We start from the raw sequence: 24,690 nt of genomic DNA, 5'->3' as shown, positions 1-24,690 counted from the left end.
CGCATAGATATAGTACAATATTTAACAAAAAAGTATATTAAGATCTCTTACTCTACAATGCCCAACCTAACACAAACGACATGATCATCTAATAACAAAAAAAATTAAATTAACTCAGATCACTCCTTTCCCCTAATACCACCAACACACTGCAATTGTAAAAATAAGCAATACTGTCCACTCAAAAACGATTGCACCCACAGAGATGTCATATATTCATGCACTATTACTGAGTTACCTCCTCTACTATAGTTGCAAATAACCCTACCATGTAGTGCTCCCCCATCAGCCTATTACTCTAAATGCAACTCTAATTAATCGACCCCTTGATCATTTCACCCGCAAATTACATCGTAACAAACAACACAAATAATAATATCAATATTGATGAATATAGTAATGATCGAAACAATAGCAATAGTAATAATAACATTACTAATGATAACCCGCCACTATTTTCTCAAAACACTTATAATACTCTAATTTTATCTCTGAATATAGATCAAAGCACCCCAGCAAAAATTGATTCTACTATTGCTAATTATAACAACCTGAATAAAACAGTGTTCAATTCCCAAATCCTAACATAAATTCACGTCCTATTAACACTACACGAATACCGGCTAAAATATACACTTATATTTGCTCTAATTCAACATTAATAAAGTTTATAATATCTAACAATAATACTTCCTTTAATAATGAAATCACTGATACTAACTAGGGATCTTCCCTAACCACTGTAATTAAAAAACTTAAATATAACAAAATTCCTTTCTATACGAATTGGAATATTCTCAAAGGTTTAAATCACACAGTCCATGTTCTAAGTAAAAATTAATCAACCTTAAAATTAGTCAACCTTAATTATATTCTTGCCTAGGTCAAATTGACCATTTCTGAACTATATTTATCTGTTCGTAAAATAGATTTAGAAATACGACTTTCTTGTTCAACTCTTTCCTTTCTGTGTCTATCTCTCTTCCTTACCTATGTCTAGCTTTATCTCCCTTCTCCTCTCGTTTTTTTTTAATATCCCTTCTTCCTCCCTTTTACCCTTCTCCTCCCTTTTCCATTTTCTTTTTGCTCCCACCAGCACTTTTTCTAATCTTGCTTATCATCTATATTTTAACCCCCCCCACATTTCCCTTGATCCCTTAAAAAACACGGCTCATGTATTTATTTACATCTCTGAAACTTGACGACTTTACTTGAAGCTCAAAATATTACCTTGATATTTATATCTATATTCATATTTCTGTTTTCTCATGGATTACCGATCCATTTTCAAAAGACGCACCTCGGATTTTTCTTGTTCTGGAATTTACCATCTTTTCATATTTTGCTGGCCTTTTCCTGTTTCTTCTTGTACTATTTAAACTGAATAACCTGCCACAATGTTTTTTTTTTATACAAACATGATAAGCTTCATATTATTTGTTTCTTCGGTACTTGTGCATTTAACGAACCAGACGTAACTCAGCATTTGCTCGGCTTTGTCCGATGCATGACGTCAACAGCTCGGATTTTGCTGCTGTCTGACGAAACATGGTCATCAGCCAATCAAAATGCTGCGCACTTAGTTTCAACTCGACGCGCGTGCGCGTGCGCCGATCAGCAGACGAGAATTCCGATGAGGGCGTTCGAGATGGCGGCGACTAGGGATCTCCAGCGCGAATGTGGGTTGCGGTTACGCCACACAATTGTGGACTGGAAGAATTTCCTGCGAGACATAATATGCCGGGATTACTTTCTCAGGAATCCCTGGCAGATAGGAGGCCCAGCAGGCCATACGATCGAAATCGACGAGTCTGTCTTTTTCAACCGCCGTCGGTGGACGTCTAACACCGGTTTGGGTCCTCGGTGGATACGCCGCCCCCGCCGAAAATGAGTTTTTTGTGTGTGTGTGTGTGTTAACGTAGCAAATAGGAACCCCTATTATATAACAAAACAATCGTATCGTCTGGACTTTAGTGTTTGAACTTACCCGTTTCACAAATAGTCCCGAGGAAGAGAACTATTAAAATAGTTTTCACGTTCATCATTTGGTATTTTATTTGTGGTACATGAGTAATTCCAATGAACCTGAAAGTGAAAAAAAACAAAAACTTTACAACAATTATTATTAAAGAATTATATAAATATAACTACTTTTTGCTGCACTTACTTATCTTACATACGATCCGTACTTAGTGACAAGAAACCCAGTGTACTGTTAGTATCCGTGGAACAATTGGTAACTAGAATCATACTTACTCAATATTATCATTCTTTTCATTTTATTACATCGGCCATCCTATGCAAAAGCGTATAAATTAATCCGATTCCATTTGATTTTAAAACGTTATATATATATATATATATATATATATATATATATATATATAATTGTTCCCTGTGTTATCGAGACTTATCGAAGACATTACGATACTAAACCTATCTAAGAACACTGCCAGATATATAGATTACATTTGTGTGAAATGTAAAAAAAAGACGGCCCAACCGTTTCAGCCTATAGGGAACAAACTCACACACACAAAACACATAAAGTTTCTTTTGTATAATAATAGATATTTACACTCATTAACAACTTTGTTTCCAATGACTGTTTATTGCAGTTTTCCAGGAAATTATCGCAAAAATTATCACTGAAGTTATATATAAAACCATCTGCATCCGTTTTCTTACGCAATGCGTTTGATCATTGTTCATGTACTATAGGCAGGACCAACACGGAAAGGTGAAGGAAGTATTTGTTAATGGAGTCTTTCTTTAAAAATCTACCAAAATGCAAGTAATTATCTAATCAATACGATATTTTCTCCGATTATTAACGAAAAATAAACTGTATAACGGTGTACTTTTTTCATAATATATATATATATATATATATATAATAATGTTTATCTTGTGTTTCCTTTTTAAAATTAAAGGTTTTTTACTCTTTTTCAAGATGTCTTTTAACATGTTTTATTAATCATTTGTTCATATATATATATATATATATATATATATATATATGTGTATATATATATATAATTTTGCTACAACATCCTTCTTTATTTGTAGTTACAAATATGCTTTAAATAATCAGTAAAAACTGAAAAAAATATATTGCATTGTGAGGAGGGGGAGGATCGTACAAAAAACAAATAAGCAAAAACAACTGTGCACGTATCTGATTTTAAGGTTGAAAATCAGAATTTTGAATATGCTTATTTCTTTCATCTTTTGTGTTTTGAAGTGTGAAATTCGTTAAATATGTCAACAATAATTATTATCTTTCAGATTAGAAAAAAATTATATATTTTCATTATTTATACGAAAAACACTGCTGTGTAAGATTTGCAAAATAAATTAATATTTTACTTTTAATGAGCCTACTATTGCTAATATACATTTAAATAGAAATTGCTTTGAAGAATCGATACCAAAAAAAGAAAAACATCGATAAATAATTGCGCATTTTGCTTAAAATACGATATTTTTTTCGGCAATTTGTCGTTATGTTATATTCTCTCATTTACGGGTGACCATAAGTCCTGCACATAGTTCTTGTTCCTACACTACGTATCAAATTATTAACGAGTTTCAATTTTTTAAACATATTTCAGGAACGAGCAAATAAAAATCCATGAAACTTTGAGAAAGTACTTACAATACCATTCAGTTACTCCAGTCAGATAATTAAAGTATTTAAAGCAGTATTAGCGAAACTATGGCAGAAGATAAGAATATTTTTTTGATTTCAGTGTGCCAAATTATTAACGAGGTTGTGAAAAACACAATATACCCATAAGTTGTTTATTGAAATAATTTTCAAACAGTAAATGAACAAGGAAAAATGCTTAGAACACAATAATTTCATAGCAATTTCTACGTTGACATAATTAGATGGGGATATATGATCCTTTTTTATGAATGATTTGTAAAAAGCCGTTGGTAAACATAATTAGTCAAAGTTGTGATTTCGTCAACAGTTATTCCTCGCAATACCTCTTGGAGGGCATGCCACAACTCATCTTTGCTCTTAAATTGGCGTCCACTTGCATAGTGGCGTCTCTTCCTGATACCCCAAAGGTTCTCAATTGCATTCAAATCTGGTGAATTCGCAGGTCACTCTATCTTTCATAGCTCAGAGAATCCAAGTTGTTGAAAATACTCTTTGCTTTTGTTTGCTGCATGCGAGGGATTATGATCCTACATTAAAATAATGGTTCTTCTGAACGTCAACCTTCGCTTCTTCAGCCATGGTTCAAAGTGCGCCTTCAGAAAAGCTATGTAAGCATTCGACGTCATTTTTACGCCTTCTGGGATTCTCCATGGGCAAAATAAAATAAAATATCTCAGATAATCTCAGCCCAAATCCTTATCCTACCATCACCTTGTTGGCACCTTAAACGCTGATGACAATGTCGTTCATCTAGGATCCATCCCTTGCTCCAACCATCTGGGCTATCAAGAGTGACACGCACTTCATCCGTGAACAAAACTGTTGAAAAATCCGTTTTCCTGTTGTCCTCTGACCATTTCAATCGATTTTATATGTGATGTTGCTTTAATGGAGGTTTTGTCACAAGCGTAACAGACTTTGCCACTTCTTTAAGAAGGCGACATCGAGTACTTTTTAAGACATTCTTCAATCCGGTTTGGTTAAAGTCTTCTCGACTTGTCTGTCAAGGGTTCTTAATAACTTCACGTTTAATTTGAAGTGGAGACCGGCGTTAAACAATTGTAGATTTATTTTATCAACTCTCTTACGTACCTGTGTACGGTTCTTGACAAAGTTCTTCACAGTTTGATGGTACCTTCCTATCATTTTCGATATTTCGAGGTTAGTTTTACATTTTGCTAGCTGTTCTGTAATAATACTCTTTTCAGAACTACTAAAATCACCTTTAGGACCCATTTTGTTGACGAAATAAACTGCCTTGTTAATAATTTGACACATCTCAAATACCGTGAATTCAACAATAAGGATGGCAACTTGTTTACATTGCGCGGAACAGAACGAAAATTTCACAGTACTCGCAGCTCAGCATTGCCCAGGTTTCCGAAGATTTTGATACGAAACTACATGTAAACTTCTGAACCTGGTATAAAAATGTCACCTCGTTAATAATTTGACACGCAGTGTATTTATCTCTCCCTTTACCTTTTTTTGTGTCTTCAGCTTGACTTAGTTTTAAGTATCGGGGACTTGCATCTACCACACTCTCTCGTCCAGAAATACTTGATCAAGACAACCGAGCGTAATATTAGATGAAAGAATTGTCTCCAACACAAACGGCGCCTAGTATTCCTAAAATGGTCACCCATCTGGTAGTAGCCAACCTCATCGTCCCTTTACTTCGGATGTTATGTAGACAACTAATATATATATATATATATATATATATATATATATATATATGTGTGTGTGTGTGTGTGTGTGTGTGTGTGTGTGTGTGTGGATGTGTGGATGTATTGCTTACAAAGTGGATTCTTCACTTAATCGTCAAAATAAACGATAAAAATACATGGGCATTTACAGCACAAAATGGATGTTTCAGTCCGTCCTATCAAGACCATCGTAGTTTCTTCCAACGAATAATTAAATTTTTGATTTTTTTAATTTCGCCACGCAAAATCTGTAAAGTGAGATAAAGGATGGAATAATTTGAAATTCATGCACTTATTTTTTTGCGTATTTTTTTATAGCAGATCATATTAAATCTTTTTTTAGACAAACACTTAAAAAGATTAATTGATTCAAAAACCTTTTCTTTTTTTTAATGTGTTACACATCAAGACAAAATCACGGTGAATGATTTAATTTTTTTTTTTTTTTGCTTTTTTAGAAAATTTAAAATTCTATTAAAAATAGTAGAAGTATTATATAAGTTTGCTTTTCGTGTGACAAATTTCCGGCTTTTTTTCAGAAAGAAAAAAAAAACATTGCTCAAGAATATTGGATTTTAATAGATTTTAGTTCATTTAAAAAAAAAAGAACACCTTTGTTTTTCTTTCATTTTTTGAGCGGACCTAATGTACTCCTCCGAATGTTAACACAGAATGATTTTAGGATCTGCTAGGGTGGTGTTAGTCAACTATTTAATCTCGGAAAGAAAAGAATCGTGTAGTATAAATGCTGCGCCATTGTGTGCGCTTAAAAAGATTGCAACCAACTGGTTTTACAGGTTTACAAAATCTAAAAATAATCTCACCTAACCGGTTGCGATCGGCTTATGGGTGGAGTTTTAACTGATTAATACACTAGGAATGATATTCTGATTGGTATGTGATTTACTCTATTTGTAGATGACATGAAATGATAAGAATGTGGTGCTGATAAAATTCCTTCGGTGCAGAGAAAAAATTAACTTGGTCTTTAGTATAGCTTTCTATATCAATGTTCGATCAAATAAAGAGTTAGATTATACGATGATACTTATTGTTTGCTCATAGTTTATATACACACTATCTATCTATACCTATTCACTAAGATATATATTCCTATTTATCTATCTATCTAAGTATGCCTATCACAATTGAGTGCATGCGTGTCGATCTCTGTCTCTTTATATACAGTTCTATAGCTACCTTATTATAGGTGTGTGCGTGTATCTTTTACTATCACAATGGATGAAGGAATGTATATATATATATATTAAAAAAATTTAATATTATTTTCATGTATCATTTTTATATTGTCAACAGGGACCTTTCCAAGATTGGAGAGGGACAGTTATGTTCTTTTATCAAATGTTTATATATAGAACTAGTATTATTTAGATGCACGGTTATTCGCCGGGACAATGTTGTCGTTGTATGCCCAATTCCTGAACCGTCATATATTAGAACCCTTCAACCCGCTATAAATGATATCGCATTCGAGAAAATCAGTAACGTCCTAACATGTCTTGCGTAGTTCGTATTGGACAAACTTTGTTAACGTGTCTATGAACTCGCTGATTTTAATACTTGAATTTTTATCGACCTATATTTTTAATCGCCTTTTCATCGACTCTATATATTTTACCTTATCGCCGATCGTTTTAGTTTTCACTTTTAATTCTCATTTTCGCTCCTTCGAGCTTTTACTTCAACACCTGATGATGATTCGTGGACAAATCGAAAGCGCTCGGGACAGCGACCACTATGGAACTTCTATCAATATTTTGAATTTGATTCAAAAAAGATTATACGGAAAATCGAAAAATTGAAAAGAAGAATCATGAGGCAAAGTGACTCCGTTCCAGTTAATAATATTTGCTTGAACACACCGACACACACACACACACACACCCAAACACACACACCCACACACACACACACACACACACACACACATACACACACACGTGCGCATATATATAAATATATATATATATGTACATATATATTTATATATATATATGTACATATATATTTATATATATATATGCACACACATATATATATATATATGATGATTGCAACATCTTGTCAGACGAGTGCCGCTCTCTCAGACACTTAAAGTCCATAAGCCCAAATGCTTGAGGGAGTATCTATACACAGATGATGTTACAGAGTCTTAGCTTTGTACGACAGCTAAGTCTCTCTCTCGGTTCAAAATGTTGAGATCCAGCAACAAGCAAGAGCAAGATAGCCAGCAACAAATCAAACTGCAGACCAGCTTAATGCGGGTACTGGTCTCCCGCTTTATGTTTTTTTTTAATCAGAGATTTGCTTCTCCTAGAAAGGTTGCCTTCACTACGGCGTACGGGAACCCTCTCCACCCCAACACATATATACATACACACAAATATACACGGTGCTAGTTGGGCGTTGACCCCGAAAAAGGGTTCATTCGCCCTTTCAAAGGTCTTGTTTTTAATCCTTCAGGGAGACTAGCCGCCCTCCTCACCAAAAAACTCTGGTGGGGGAACCAGTTTAGTCGCCGGTGACCCGACCATGAGGCAGGTAGTACTGGGTTACATGGTACCAGTAGCATATGACATGACCTGACCATAATATATACATATATATATATGTATATATATATATATATATATATATATATATATATATATATATCTACGTTCACATCGTTTTATTTTTATTTTTATCTATTAGTGGCCTGCCAAAGACATAGGGGAGACAACAGAAGCAGCTTAACCAACACTGGCCTGCAACACACTATGTATACAAATGCAAGCAAATCTCGGCATAATTTATTGGTTTGAAAATATATTTTTTACCATCTGTCATAAAATTTTAACCATTTTGGGATATATATATATATATATATATATATATATATATATATATATATATATATATATATATATATATATATATATATTTCGCCCGTCAAGAATCTTTACCCCGGAATAGTGCTGTCATTTGCTCACATTCCACACCGAAATCCCTGAGATCTCGCTTTAGCATATCCTTATACTGAGACGCGGACGACGAACAGGCCGAGTACCGTAATTCAAAACATCATCTAATATATTGTGAGCTAGCCGTTCACATGACATTCGGTTTACATGGACTGCACACCGAAGTCCCATAAATTTATGTCTCGGGGAAAGTGCACTCGAACCTGCCCTTTTGAAGAGCTCTTCGTTCGTCATTCTGTCCTCCCATGACACACCAAATATTGATCGGAGAGATCTTGTATGGAAGGCACTAACCCTGGACTCTTGAAGACTATATGCTCACCACGTCTCAGCTCCATTGAGATGAACACTCAACACACACGCTTCGTAAACTCATACTCTCGTTTTGGTTGTGAGATGATTGTTCTTCCAAACGCGCTGTGTGAGCTTCCCAAATTTGGTAGCGGCTAAGTTCTAAGTCAAGAATGATGTTTTTTGCGATAGACACACCAAGGTATTGGAATTTATCTACATTCTCCAGGTTGTATTATCTATTGTAAAATTTACGTTCTCTTAAGATCGGGAGGGGGGCGGTTTTCCTAAGACTGATGTTGGTCCGAATTGTCTTCATGAGTTTGAGAAAGAATCTAGACGTCGTTGAAGATCCTCAGTTGAAGATGTGCAAAGAGCACCGTCATCAGTGTAGAGGAATTTGAAGACAAATATTTCCTGAACTCTTGCCTTGGCTTTGTATTATGAGACTGTAACGAAATTCCTATCGTTACGGATAGGTATCGACACCCCCACATATTTATCGACATTCTGATATGCGGGTTTGAAACAAAGGAGTACGTTCCGAACAGGGCTGTTTGACTGCGATTGATCGGAAACCGGTCAGACAAGTCTCCCTCATACTGAATTCGCCCATACATGTTCTCGTTAAGTGATTTGATGAGTGACAACAGCGTAGAGGAACAGCTTGCTTTCTCAAGGACTAGAGAGAGAGAGAGCTCCTCTGTCGCCTAGGTCAAATGCTTTTGTCAGGTCTATGAAAGTCATATGTAGTGGTTGTCGCTGTTCTCGTGCCTTCTCCTGTAGCAGTTTCACACAGAAGGTAACGCCCATAGTTGAGCGACCTGTCCTAAAACCACATTGTGGTTCAGGACACACAATTTCAACAATTTTCTGTAGATGTGAGACGAGCAGACGGGCCATCATTTCCCCATTACCTTTAAAAGTGAGATGCCACCGTAATTGTTGCAATCCCCTCTTGAACCTTTGTTTTTGAAAAGTGTTGTAATTTTTGCATCTTTGAAATCTTGTGAAACAATTTTGTGGGCCCAACAGTTAAGGATAGGTCGATGGATGTGTCGGTAAGAACCTCTGGCCCTTTTTTGAGGAGCTTAACGGATATAACGTCCTCATCTTCAGCTTTATTGCTGTGGAGAGCAAATATAAATTTCGCTACCTCTCGGATGGCTGGTACTTTGCCTGGTTAATTTAGGGTTGGGAAAGGATTGATTGACAGAATGACCTCGTGAAACACATTGCTGCCACCATTATACAAGTAAGTGTAATGCTCGATGCATCGATCTAATTTCTCAGAATTATCCATGATCATCGTACCGTCTTTGAAGAATACCAGGTGATTGCTTGAGGGTGCAAATTCATACTTTATTCCAGAGTACATCACTCAAATGTCCCCTGCATCACGGGCTGTTTCAATTGCAGATCAAAGAGAATTCCAATACTCCTTCGCGCATTTTCTAGTGACCCTTGAAACTTGAGCATAGAATTTCCTGTGGTATTCTTTACTTTTCCTAGTTGATGTGATTTTATGGGAGAGAAGTGCATCTAGTTTTTCTTCGAAAACTCGCTGGATGAAGTGGAAGTGAGGCAAAAACCAATCTGCGTTTCTCCTGGCCTGTCTCCCAAAAACATCAACAGCACAGTCTTGGATTAGTTTCTTCATTCTATTCCAGTACTGTTCTGGATCAGTCACCCCGTCTGTGGCTGTTTTCAACTTTTAAGACAAGGTCCCGCAGAACTCATTGCATTTGTTGGTTTTGGAGAGGTCAATCTTAAGCGATTTAACAACTTTCTTATGGTAGGGCTTTGGCCGAAGAACCATTCTAGACACCACAATGTTATCCGTGTCACAGCCTTCACTGTTCGTGTATTATGTACTTCGCTCTTGTTATTTATATTGGTTATGACGAAGACAAGTTGATGCCAGTAGGGTAATCTTGGATGACACTAGAACACCTTATGAAAAGGGTTACCCGGTAATAGTGTGTTTGTGGTGATTAGGTTGTTTCTGCAGCAGATCTCAAGGAGGTGCTGCCAATTTTCAATTATCGTTCCAATACCAAAATTTACGAAGCGTTGTGACCAACTTGCGAAATCAGCCTGACCCGAGCATTCATATCCCCACGCAACATTGTGCGTTCTTTCTCAAAGCATGCTCTTAGCTTTTCCTCTTATTATTCATGGAAAACATCTTTCAAATATTTTACTGGTGCTTCGGCATCAAGAGTTGACGCATAGGCAGATAAACCGAGAACACTACCCTGCTCTGTGGTGAGCCTCAGATATGATGGATTCTGAATGCTCGGAATGAGATTGTTCCTCACAGCAAACCCAGTGTCGTACATTTTTACTTCTCCTTCCGATCTATCAAATCGGTAAAATGTATAATTTTCCTCTTTGATGGTGCCACTTCTAGAGAGCCTCGTTTCTTGCAGTGTTTCAATATCAAGTTCTCGATCGATCAGTTTTTCGAACATCATCAAGCTCAGAATCATTATTGGTATTAATTCTAGTGATCATTGTCCGGACATTCCATGTAGGAAAGAAAAGGTTAGATTTCTTAGGCGAATAACTCAACGCTGTGCTGTGCACATACATGCAAGTAGCGTGAAGTGTTAGCACCTAATGGGTCAGGGGCTGCTTGACTTGAGCAGGCTTATCATGAAACAAAATAGTATCTCCCACTGTTTATATAAAAGGTTCCAATTTCTAAAATTATTTGTTATTGTTAAATTAGTAACTATTTCTTGTAAAATTTTCGCGTCATTCGCTGCATAAAAAAATGTGTTAAATAAAGAATAATGGGATGTGCCCAACACTTATTTTCCCCGCTGTATATATACCCGAAATGTCTGGCCTTGATGGATGGGAGATAAAAATTTGCTGCTATGGTTTTAAATGATCTGAAATTGATTCCAAATAATTCTCATATGTTATATATCCCCTCATTTGGGAATAAGGTACAGTTATTAACATCTCCAAATAATCCTTATACACTATGAGATGTACTTTACGTATTAAAACCAAAGAGGAGAGATATAACATATGAGAAATATTTGGAGTCAAGTTTTCCCTTGCTGCTATTTCAGATCATTGTAAACCCTATCAGTAAATTTTAGTCTCCCCTTGATCAACGCCAGAGGTTCTAGGGAAATATGATATTTTGTCATTAATATGCAAAACTAGGAAAACAAATCGCTGATTGAAACCTTTTATGGTTGTATAAATGTGCCAATAATTAACTCTTGATGATGGATGATTCTCTTAAGGTGAGACCCTTAGGGCACTTTAACATAGGTCATTACTTGTTCAACGAGATTTCATTTGTTAAATTCTGATCAATGATCAAATTGAATATTGAAATGCTTATATGGTTCTATGGGATGCAACTACATAAAGTTTCACGTTTTTGCAGATTATAATACTATTTTATGGTTTCCATTTTATGACAAACAGTAAAAAGGAACCTGTGTTTTTAAACCAATAAAATATGCCCAAATTTACTTACCTTTGTCAATAAAGTGTTGCGTAAGCCAGCTTCAGTTTTGCTACTTTGGAAAAAAAATTGCTTAGGTTCTTTTTTTTTAAGGGGGGGGGTCATGATCATCCAATTTTCGACACATTTTACACCCATTTGTTTCTCTAGTTTTGTATAGAAATTAAAAAATATATTATATTTTCCCCAAAACGCTGGCGTTTCCAAATTTACATGTGAAACAAACCCCAATCTGAATGTAATACATGTGCCCATATACATATATGCAAAAATGAGTATGTATCAAATTTAATTAATAAAACCTGAAAAACTTTATGCATGGATAATTAGGTTATACTTTCTTAAGAATAAGTCATATTTACCACGATGAAATTTAAATTTTAAAATCAAAATTTCCAGAAATGAAAATTAAAGATCCAAAAATAAAAAATATAAAATATATAAAAAAATATATATAAATGGTACAGAAGATATAATACATTGTCAAAAGACTAAGTATAAATATAAATAAAGATAATAAAAAATAAAGAAATAAGACAATAATAGAATAAAAAATAAGAAGAACATAAGTAAAAATATACATAATAATATTAATAATGTAAAGAAAATAATAAAGTAAGAAATTATAGAAGAATAAATTTGTAAACAGCAGAGTCAACGTAATAGCTAATAAAAATAAAATTAAATATAAAATAAATGATAAATATAAATATATAATAATATTTAGAACGTAATAAAGATATGTAAAATACTAAATAGAAAATAAACTAGAATATATGGATACAATAAATATAAGAATAATAATTAATGATTACAATGAGAGAATAAAAGATAAAAATGAATATACAGTAATAATTATGGAAGTTAATAGATGACAATTAAGTAAGTGTTAAAATATAATGCAATCATAAATGTAAAAACTATATGATAAAATTATTGTCCAATACTCAATGCCAATCACAATAAAACATCGTTTCCGAAAGAATTTTAATTTTTAATTTTAATTACAAATCATCAATCATCTTACTCAATATTAAAATAGCTCTAGGATATACATACATATATATATATATATATATATATATATATATATATATATACATGTGTGTGTGTGTATATATATATATCAGGCTTATTATATATCTACATTACAACGACCACTGTTTTCTTTTCTTTTATTTTAATTGTATTAATTAATGTATTAATACATTAAAATATACTCTGCTCTTTAGACTCTTGTTCTAATTCCCTAAGTACACACACACACACACACACACACACACACACACACACACACACACACACACACACACACACACACACACACATATATATATATATATATATATATTACAAAATCAAAGTTTAGATCGTTTATAATTAAGGAAAAATATAAATTAACAAGCTCAAAAATATTGGATACATTGATTTAATATTTGGTTGCATAATCTTTGTTGCTTTCAATAGCTTCATGTCGCTTTCTGTAGCTGCCCACATTTTTGCAACGATTTGCAGGTATTTTGCTTTGCATAACTTTTCTAGTTGTTGAATATTGCGAATTCCATGTGTGAACATTAATTTTCAATATTTTCCACAAATTTTCAATCGGGTTCAGACCAGGAGACTGACTGGGCTAAATAAGAAAGTCAATTTCGTTATTTTACGCCATTCTTTGGTTAGTTTGGCAGTATGTTTAGAATCAATGTTGTCCTGAACACGAATTTCTATAATGCCCCAACAAATCAGCAGATTTTCGGAAGTGTTTCTTCATAATATACCTATACATACGTCCAATTATTCTACCATTGGTTATTTCTTATTCACCAGTTCCGTTGGATGAAAACACTCCGTAATCGAACCACTGACAAACTTCACTTTAGGAATGGTATTCTTCCTGTTTAGGCGGTTCCATTTTCCCGCTATACTTGTGTTGCTGCGAATTTTTCAAAGATTTCCATTTTCGTTTCGTCTGACTAGATTAACTTGTTCCAAAATTCTTGTCGTTTCTCTTTTTACATAATTCAAACGTGATCTTACATGTTGACGCTCAACAATGGAACTGTTCTTGGAGATCTTGTATCCTTGCCCACATAAATCCCAACTTCCCAGCTTCTCTGAATTCGGTTTGATTTTCACCACGAGTAACAAAAGGCTTCTTTGTACGATTCTTCTTATCCACTTTTTTTTTCGTTCAATTTCCTTGGTCGATCAAACCTTGGAAGATTTGCACCAGCTTCACTAGGGTGTTTTAAAACATTCTAATAACGTTTCCAACTGTACTGTGATAGATGAAGTTCTCTTGATACCACTTTCCTTATTTGTGCTTACCAATGATTTTTTGATAATTCTTTAGTTTTAGGCATTTTTGTAAATTAACTGATTAACTTTGAAGCAGGTGAACAGAAATCGGAATAACTTTATAAAAGTTATTTCCATATAAAGCTCGCTGAATGGTTATTATTGCAAAGTAAAAGTCATTTAAACTTATTTTAGAAAAGGTATATATATATATATATATATATATATATATATATATATATATATATATATATATATATATATATATATATATATATATGAATAAATTTACTCAGGACTATATAGATAAAGAGAGGATTATAATGATTTCCCCAAATCCAGGCTTGATGATCGATGCTTTTAAGCAAAGACTTTTGCAATGCTTGTTCTGCCAAAGAGAAATAGAGAGTGTAAGCCACTTGACATCCTCTGTTCGGTAAAAATGGCACGGCAAAAATATCACCGGTAAAAATAGCATTGTTAAAAACACCACCGGTAAAAATGGCACGGTAAAATAATAAAAATGAATAATTAGGTCATAATGGCATTTTAACAACAAAAAATCTGGACCGTTTGATAAATGCGAGCTGCGCATTCATTCATTCGTTTAAAATAGGGATAGTTCTATTTTCTCGGAGACACTCGGTTTTGTAAGGTTCAAATTCTGTAGAAGCACCAAGAAGAAAAATGATGTTTTATATAATAACCATTTTATAATAAATATTTACAAAATGAACATCTAAATAAAATTTTACCGCTTCCATTCAATTTATTTTATTTAGTTTTGAAAATGGGAACTTAATACAATGATTTAATTGCTGGCAGCAACTGCTCTTAATTTTCTTGCATCAAAAAGATTTTTACTTTAACATTATGTTATACTACAGAAAATTGGCAAAATTGATTTAAAAGTTGCACGTGTCGGGTGTTAAGCGAGAACAAGAAAAATGTCTGACACAATAATTTTGGGTTTCGTTAATGACTTAAAAAAAACATAAAACAATTCACTGATAGAAATTTACACACTAAATATTATGGTATCATTTCTTTGGTGTGTGTGTTTTGCTTTCAAATATTTTGTTTTCTTTTTATTTGTAGGTCATTATCGAGTCTCTGTGTTAAGGATTCTTTTTTTAATAATCTGCAGAACCTGAAAATGGTAGTTCTTTGTTAACTATATAGAACTTTTACTTAAGCATTTAATAAATAGATAAACTTGGAAAATTGAAACCCTCGCCGGAAGTTATATTACTGATGAAGTTTAATATCAGGGTTTGAGCCTGATCAAACACCGTTTACTGCTAACTTTGAATTGGGTACTCTCTTGGTAAGCCAGTATTTATGAAATTATCGGTGCTTTTGTTTTGTTTTGGTTTGTTTATTTATTTTCCCCAATTCTTAATTAAAACTTATTTGTTGTTAAATTAAATTAAATATTATTAAAGTTCTGGGTACTTATGCAGAATAGTGCGCAAAATGCTTTAATAATGACGACATTATATTGAAAAACATTCTCTAATGAGAAAAATCCACTGCATAGTTTTTGGTTTAATATTGAGGGACCCTGTTAGTAGTTGGTAAAAATGACAAGTTTCCTGGGCATAGGAACACAAAAAAAAAAAAAAAAAAACATAATAAACATGTATTGGCTTGTCTAGTGTTATAAATTATGATGAAAGAAAGACAGCAATTAAGTATTATATTCCTTATCTATACCCCCACAAAGTCTTTTACACTAGCTCCCTAAAAGAAACGCTCAAACTAGCGGAAACCTTTCTTGGCCTTGATTATTCCAAAGCCTAGACCTCATTCCTACCTGTGTATATGCCTTTAAAAATATTTAAAAAAAAAAATTAATCACTAAGGGAGATTAATCCTGTTTTAAATCGGATGAATGGGGGTTCTAATTTCTGCTTTTAAAGTGCTATTTTTACCTATTTATTCATTTTTTTTCATTTTTACCGGTGCCATTTTTACCGGTGCCATTTTTACCGTGCCATTTTGTCAGTACTATTTTATCGGTGCCATTTACCTAAATTCCCTGACATTCAGTTGTAAAGTTCTGCTGGGGAACGGCTTATATACGATGCGACACAATCGAGTGTATGAATATATCCACTGGACGATCTTTAAAAAGTTTAATGCCGAATGTAGCATCAAGTCCTTGGAAGATATATCAGAGAGAACAGTTGGAAATAGACCATACACCCTCCATTATGACTATTCAATTCCTACAGCTTCGTCCCTAGAAAAAAAAAACCTATTAACCCAGATACATGGGGAAAAAAGGAGAAACAAATTAGAATCGTCAAAAGTGTTCTCACTTAAAATGTACGTGATAGTAGGTGAATACCTGGCATCCGCTAGGATGCCCCATCCCCTACTAAAATAAAATGATGTGTTTTTTATCATTGAAAAAAAAGCCCCCCAAAAAGGAAAGTATATATAAAATGAAAGACAAAAATCAATAAGTTTTCACATTTATTTGCTATTATTGAATATGATATCTATGATATAAATCTCACCTGCGTGTTTAAATGTATGTATGTATGTATGTATGTATGCCTAAAACTTTCGACAAAAACGACAGATTTTCACGAGATCGGTATTAAAGCTCCACCCTTCGGACGAAAAATATCGAAGAATTGGCTAAAAAAAATTAATTTCTTCACCCTCAACTGGGCACTTTTCTACAAGGAGGGGTCGCTTGTTTCGTAGATATTTTTTTAAAGTCATCCCCGCTTTTCGATGCACTAGCCTTAATTTAAACCTTAGGCACTTCTAGCTTTGCGATGGACGCAACGGCAGACACGTTTTTTTGTACGTTCTTTTCCTCTTTCGCGGTGTTGGTTCGAGTCTCCCTGCCTACTACCACTTTCTTCTTTTTTTATTTTTGCTCTAGACACACCTCCAAACACCCGGGAAACGCCGGTCACCTAGGCTAGTACCTAATATATAATACTTCTTTCAAAAGATCTTTAAAAAATGATTTGAGTGGCGTCAGCTAAAATCGAAACCATTTATCGTCCAGTTACGTTATCTACGTTTCAGCTATCGACGGATAGATGAGAAATATTTAAAATAAAACCATTTCAATTCATGAACGTATTTGCTCATGCGCAAAAGTAGTAGAAATATGTTTGCAAGTTGAAATGTACATTTTACATTTCAACTTGACGACATATTTCTGTACGCATTATTCCCCCATCCAAACAAAGATTTTACTCGTTACCAACCATTCTTAATGAATAATTATTATCCTGTTAATTTTAGTGCCATGTGACAAGTAGTTTAAGGGTTTATCGGTTAAATGGTTTCACACAGACACACACACGTATATACATTTACTCTTTTATTCATATAGATTGAGAAAATAATTGACTTGGTGAATGATTATTTCTTTTTGTATACCGCTTTCTACATATAGTAATAAATTCTGTCATATATGAATTCTTATAATGTTGTAGGCTAATTGATTTATCTTGTAGATGAATAAATCTACATAAAATCTTTATATAAAAGTACATCAATAAACAGATTATACGTTTGTAGTAACAGTAAGATAAAGATAGGAATTGATATGTTGACTAATTGAAGTTACCACGCTATTACTTCAAAAGAAACAATAAACAAATGGCTCGTGGAAGGTAAAAACTATAAATATAAAACCAGTTTAAGCAAATCATTTCAGTTTTAACCAATCGATTTCGGTTTCAGTGAAAATTATATGAAAACCGGTTGTTGAAAATAGGTTTCGAGTTTTAGCATACAATTTACTTTTGCTGTTAAGTTTTTAAATTTAATATTCATATTTATAGTACATATTATTATAATTCATGATTTTTAACTAAAATAGTCTAGTTTACAGGAGTTCTAGGTGAATAAATTAATCTTTCACTCAACTTAGAAAAGAGTATATATTAAGTTGGTGCAAAAATAATGTTTTTTTTTTACATTCAATTTCGAAAGATCATAATTCGTTTCATTATAAACTTTATTAATCTAAATAAGAAGTGTTAGAATCGACACATTTTTGCGAACGAGAAACAAATGTATTTACCCCATTAGCATAGAAATACCTCTCTCTCTAACTCTCTCTCTCTCTCTTTATATATATATATATATATATATATATATATATATATATATATATATATATAAATTAATTAATTCAGAAATCTCTACAATTATAGTAATGCAACTTTGTGTGAGAGTTCGTTCCTTATAGACTCCGAAACGGGTGAACAGATTTTCTTTAAAATTTACAGAACTATAGTGTATAAGTCTGGAAGTGATCTTAGTTAAGTTTTGTCTCAGAATGCCCCTGATAATTACCGATAATCGATAATCGAACCGTTATTTTAATTTATCTATCATTGGTAAAGCCACTTTATTTTAACAACGGGTCGTGAAAATTCATACTGATTATGATAGCTTGTTTTTTGTTTAAATTTCACTTATGTTTAGTTGTATTTATTTATTTATTTATTTATTGGCATGACGTGGTCTGTAGGGTCAAACTTCGCACATAAATTTCTTCTTTTGTTTTTCATTAAATGCAAACAATTTTAAATTTGCGTGTTTTTTTTTTTTTTTTTTTTTTTTTTTTTTTTTTTTTTTGCATGGCGTTTTCTATAGGTTAAAACCCCGCACGTAAATTTATTAATGCTTTTTTATCACTAATGAAAATAAGTTTATATGAACTAATTTTATAAAAGAAACACTCAGGTTCTCTAGGGTGCAATGTAGAATAACACATATTTTGGAATAAGTTACTGCATGCGGGCATTTAAAGTTTCCTCCCGGGCAATTTGTTGGATTTCAATGACAATAAAAAATATAGGAGTGTGAAATATTCGTTGATCATCGTTCAATCAGGCCAACGTCGGGTCTCCCTGCTCGTCATATATAAAAGTAACAATTCATATAAGGAAAGATAAACTCAGAAAAATTATTAAACCATTTCATGGTCTGAAATCAGTAGTGTTTGCTAAAGGGGGCTAACCGTGACATTCTATTTTCTAAGAGTTTTCTCCCTTAGACGTGTACAGTACTACCAAAACCAAACTGACAAAGTCTTGTCTTGGTTATACTTTATTGGCCTCGCTTTGTTTTGTGTTGGTCTGGGGTATGGATCTGCACAGTTTTAGAAGGTTAACTATTCTTTATCAGCATTTAGAAACGGGTTACTTTATTGCTAATCACATGAGACCCTCTTTCCGGGCAATACCGGCGGGGCTACCCAGCCTTTTTTTTATTGGTTAACCAAAGTGTTTCTCCATCGTATTTGCTTTTCTATTCCCAGATTTACGAACTTATGTCTAATCTTCCCGGCGTGGGAGAGAGAAAACTATACAACATATTAAGATGCCAAGATATTGCTTGGATTAATATCAATATTAAACGGTTTTCAATTAGACTAAATTAGATTAGAGTTTCCTATTGAACCACCAATAAGTCCTCTCTCTCTCTCTCTCTCTCTCTCTCTCTCTCTCTCTCTATATATATATATATATATATATATATATATATATATATATATATATATATATATTGTGTTTTTTAAATCCATTGGAATGTAACTCTGCAGTAATACATACAGAGAGAGATGTATGTACACACACACACACGCACACACACGCATATATATATATATATATATATATATATATATATGTGTGTGTGTGTGTGTGTGTGTGTGTGTGTGTGTGTGTGTGTGTGTGTGTGTGTGTGTGTGTGTGTGTGTACATACATCTCTCTCTGTATGTATTACTGCAGAGTTACATTCCAATGGATTTACAAAACACAATTATGATTTCTGTTTATTTTATTTATTGTTTTACTCATAAGCAAATGCTTATATGTCCCGGTATATGATTAATGCGGGGACGTGCGTGCGTGCGTGCGTGCGTGCGTGCGTGCGTGCGTGCGTGTGCGTGCGTGTGTGTGTTTTCGTGATCAAGGGCGAGGTGTTTATTCCGTATTTTATTGATGGACATTTATATTAGCCTTTTACAGTCGAGTGGTGTTCTGTATTTGGTTACTGATAGATATTGAGTGTGTCTGAGCAGTTGAACGCAGAGGTGACACAGGTGCTGTGATAGAAAGTTCGGACAAATCCTAACGCCGATCTATATGTTTATTTTATTTTATTTTATTTTGTTTAACTAGCACGAAGACCCAACATTGCCGGAAATCGAATGATGATTAACGAATGTTTCATATTCTCATATTTTTATTGTCATCGATGTTGATGAAATTGTATTTAGGTATTTTCTTTGCTTCTCCACGAAAGCAAAACATGACACAAGGTTGTTTTTAATGTGGGACAAACCAGTTCTTTAAAAAGGGACACGCTGGCAGTAAGCAAATATAAACATTCCCTAAATTGACTAAAGACAAATTAACTTAAGTGTAGCATCATAACAGATACTATATTTTGATCTTAGCCCTAAGACCAAATCCTCGCCTACTTTTCAATCAAATCGATTGATTGCCTGCTCTAGTTGCGGACCCATCGCGGTGCACATGGGGAACCTTTATATGCCTCTCCATAGTCACTTAGTCCACCATACATTGCACTGTAGAGAACCTACTGCTGATTTTATAAAACCATTTCTATATAATGAATTGAATTAAACTTTAAAATGCATTAGTCAAGTATCATGCATCAATTGTGCTCTAAACAGAAACATTAATTTCGGATATTTCCTTGTTATATCAAAGAATCTATGGTTAATTGTATATGCCTGGTCCTACGGCTGGTGCAGTAATAATAGCTTGAATTTGTTTAAAATGAAAAATTTCAAGTAACATTCATTTCGAACGCGCCTCTGTCATATCAAGCAATCTATGGTTGATTTTATATATCGAGCCTTTCGTCTCGCGTAGTAATACAACTTTTTCAAATGCACTTGTGATTTTAGACCGCGAAAGGTATTAACTAACCTCAAAATCGCCTGTTCCTTCTTTCATTATTTCGATTATCGATACTTATCGATTATCGATACTTATTGATTATCGATACTTATCTATTATCGATACTTATCGAAAACATTCCGATACAAAACCTATCTAAGAACATTGTTAAGCACATGAAGTCCCTTCGTGTGACATTGCATGAAAATTTTATAAATGTTAACCAGAATTTTTTTTCTAGAAATAAATTGATCGCAATAGGTGGCCAACAACTGAAGTGAAAATGATTTTGTTGAACGAACTGGATTCAAACTTGGGACTCCCAGGTCTTCAGTCGATGTCATTAACCCCTAGACCACCGTCATTTTCCATCTTAGTGGTTATTTTCCCAGAGTTTCTGTCCATGAAATCCACAACCTTTTGGGACGCGTTTTTTTTTTTTTTTTTAACTCTATCTGTTTGTATAGTAAGCGAGTTTTTGTAGCTATTATTTCGGATGTTTTCGTGTTTCACTCTTTATTGCAGTTTTCATTGTTTTCTTTAATGTTTTATAAATACAAATATACAAAATAACAATGGATTTTTTCTTTTGTCTTTGCACGAGAATTTATATAGACAATTACTGTCAAAGCAGATATCAACATATTGATATATTAAAACGAATTGATTTCTAACAAAGAAAATATTTTATTGGAACTAGTTGACTAGTAAATTTTAATGTCTTTCCTATTTCACAATGTTCTATATTTTTTTCTATTTTCTCCCCTTGCTTCAAACCCAAGAAATCTAAAGTGAAGCGGTGACAATTATTTCGTTTCGAAATACAAAAAAAAGAAAAAAAAGAAAATGTTGAAAAAAAAAAACTTTGATGGCGTTTGTAATTTCCAAACAAGACAAAAATGCCTTTGAGTTTAATAGTGTATGTATTTTTCAGAAATTTGTACGTATGAAAATATTAATTATAATATGCTGAATAAAATTGTGCATAGTTTGAATAAGGTCGATTTTCGTTGTAAAATAAACAGAAGCATATTATTATACAGTAGAACATCTATCTGCAGTTATCTCCCTTTTGTCTTTCGGAAACACTTTTTCTGTTGTTGTATATTTACGGAACAACAAAATGTGTCACAACACTTTTATTTATTTATAATTATTTATTTTCTTGTGATTCCAGTTATAATTCTATTTCTCCCTTAGAAATGTATTTCATTAAATATTATTACTTTACTAGCATGCTTAGAAAAACAAATTATAGATCTACCTATAGACCTAAAAGGTTAAGTTTTTTGTCGCACTTACATTGTATTAAAAGCGTACATATTTCCTGTAAAAATAATCACAACGAACTTCTTAATACAATGTGTCATGGATATGCGAGCAAAAACGAACCTTCATTCATATTTATGGTTTATTTTTAGATGATTGTTTTCATTTAAACATTACGCTCAATTTTGATCATTACTATTTTCTCTATTATTTAGGATGAAACGGTTGTAGCAAACGCACATTACACATACACACACACACATAAATATACATACATACATATACACCTATTATATTTTAAATTCATGCAGGCCCCATAGGGCCAATTCTCTGCCGGATATTATATTTTACCTTATATATAATAGAGATTTTAAAAGTAAAATAAAAATGACGTGTGTGCCATTAGTTAGAATTGAAAGCAAACGTCGGCGCTCATGGATTTTAGGCTATAAGGGATATAACTCTCATTCACTAAGAAAAAAAAAAAAGAAAAAAAAGATTTTTTCCACGGGGTAATTTTAAACGTTGAATAATCGATCGAACAATCAAAGAATTTCAAGTAAAAATTACTTCGTATTTAAAACAACATAATTCCGGAAATTGCCGAGACGGATCATCACTTTACACACGTAAACAGTTAACTGATAGCCATGGCATAGCCATTGACATCGGTCTCACTTTACTTATTTTACTCAAAATATTTCACAAGTTGAACAAATATTCGAATTCCCTAGCAATCTCAGAGAAGCCACAAAGTGCAACTCTAGGTGTGTCAGAAACTTTGTGAAAAATATAGAATAATTCCACCCCCTGTTTTTCCAAGCTTATAACTACTCAAAAAATATAATTTAAGGACCAACGTTTCATTAAAAAAAAAAACAAAAAAACAACGTGGTTAAAAAAAAAAGTTTTAAACTTCGGATTTTACAGGTAAATTTCTAAAAAAACACTACATTTTGTTTTAGATTCGAATATATTATTTATTGATCGTTTATCTTTAATTTGTGATATATAAAACTTTGGTGAGTAAATTAATTATTTACTTTTTAATATACATTTCAAAATGGGGGTCGTGAATTAATTCGACCCCCTGTCTTTCCAAGCTTATAACTCCTCGAAAAATGTCATTCAAACCCTAATTTTTTTTCAATTCAAGGAGCAAGGACAAAGGTTTCATTTAAAAACAAAATAAAACAACGTGTTTTTTTTATTAAAAAAAAAGCTGTCAAACTTCAGACTTTACAGGTAAATTTCTAATTTTTTGTTTTAAATTTGAATGTATTACTTATTGATCTCTTATCTTCAATTTGTGATATATAAAACTTGGTGGGTAAATTAATTATTTACTTTTTAATAGACATTTCAAAATGGGGGGGGGCGTGAATTAAAAAAAAAGTTTGTCTAAAATATTATATTCAGTTTATTGGAAAGAGCATAAAATTTCACATTGACCCTGAAATTATAGTAAAAATAGTATCAATAGAAAAATTTTGATAGATTTTTTACAGTTTAAAAATTGAAAAATACTGAGCTCGTCAAATTCAATTAATTTCATTACTGTTTTTTTTTTTAAGTAAAAAAATAATATTTCTATTACTTTTATACAACTTTAATAGTTTATTTTGGAAGTATAATCCATAAAGAAAATACACAACCCACTTTTAAAAGAGAAATTACGAATTTTTAAATATTTTATTCGCAGTTTCGTGTTAGGGGTGTCAAAAATTCCTACAAAAAATCTGATACACCTAGTGCAATTCATCTTCAGCTAATTTGGGTAAAATTGAACTAAATGTCCGATTTAATTCTGTAATGTCTAGTGGAATGAACACATGGTCCACTATATATTATTTTGCTTGGGTTTTAGAAGGCATAACAGTGATAAAATCTTGGAATTGCAAGTTTAATTATTTTAAGATATTCATAGGAGTTAATAACCAAGTTAAGTGTTCTTTCTTCTTAAATTAAAGTAAGCGTGAGCCTAACATTCCACACATGGTTTAGAATGGATTTTGATCGTAATCAGAAAGTATATTTTTGAGATTAGATTTATTA

The 24,690-nt window shown here is 32.9% G+C and overlaps 1 protein-coding gene across 2 annotated transcripts in view; it reads right to left on the bottom strand.

Annotated features, from left to right (window-relative positions):
* Positions 1 to 24,690, bottom strand: part of LOC145285993 (cadherin-87A-like) — a 196,007-nt gene that overhangs the window by 164,518 nt on the left and 6,799 nt on the right. For both annotated transcript variants that reach the window (XM_080134583.1, XM_080134584.1), the window contains exon 2: positions 1,988 to 2,085. In XM_080134583.1, coding sequence (XP_079990709.1) covers positions 1,988 to 2,045 — 58 coding nt within the window. In that variant the 5' untranslated portion in view covers positions 2,046 to 2,085. The remainder of the gene's footprint in view (positions 1 to 1,987; positions 2,086 to 24,690) is intronic.

This window comes from Euprymna scolopes, chromosome 10 (genome assembly GCF_053919585.1).
Source record: "Euprymna scolopes isolate OS-2025 chromosome 10, ASM5391958v1, whole genome shotgun sequence".
Classification (NCBI taxonomy): domain Eukaryota; kingdom Metazoa; phylum Mollusca; class Cephalopoda; order Sepiida; family Sepiolidae; genus Euprymna; species Euprymna scolopes.
The sequence above is the reverse complement of the archived record's forward strand: the minus strand, read 5'-3'. Positions and strand labels throughout refer to the sequence as shown.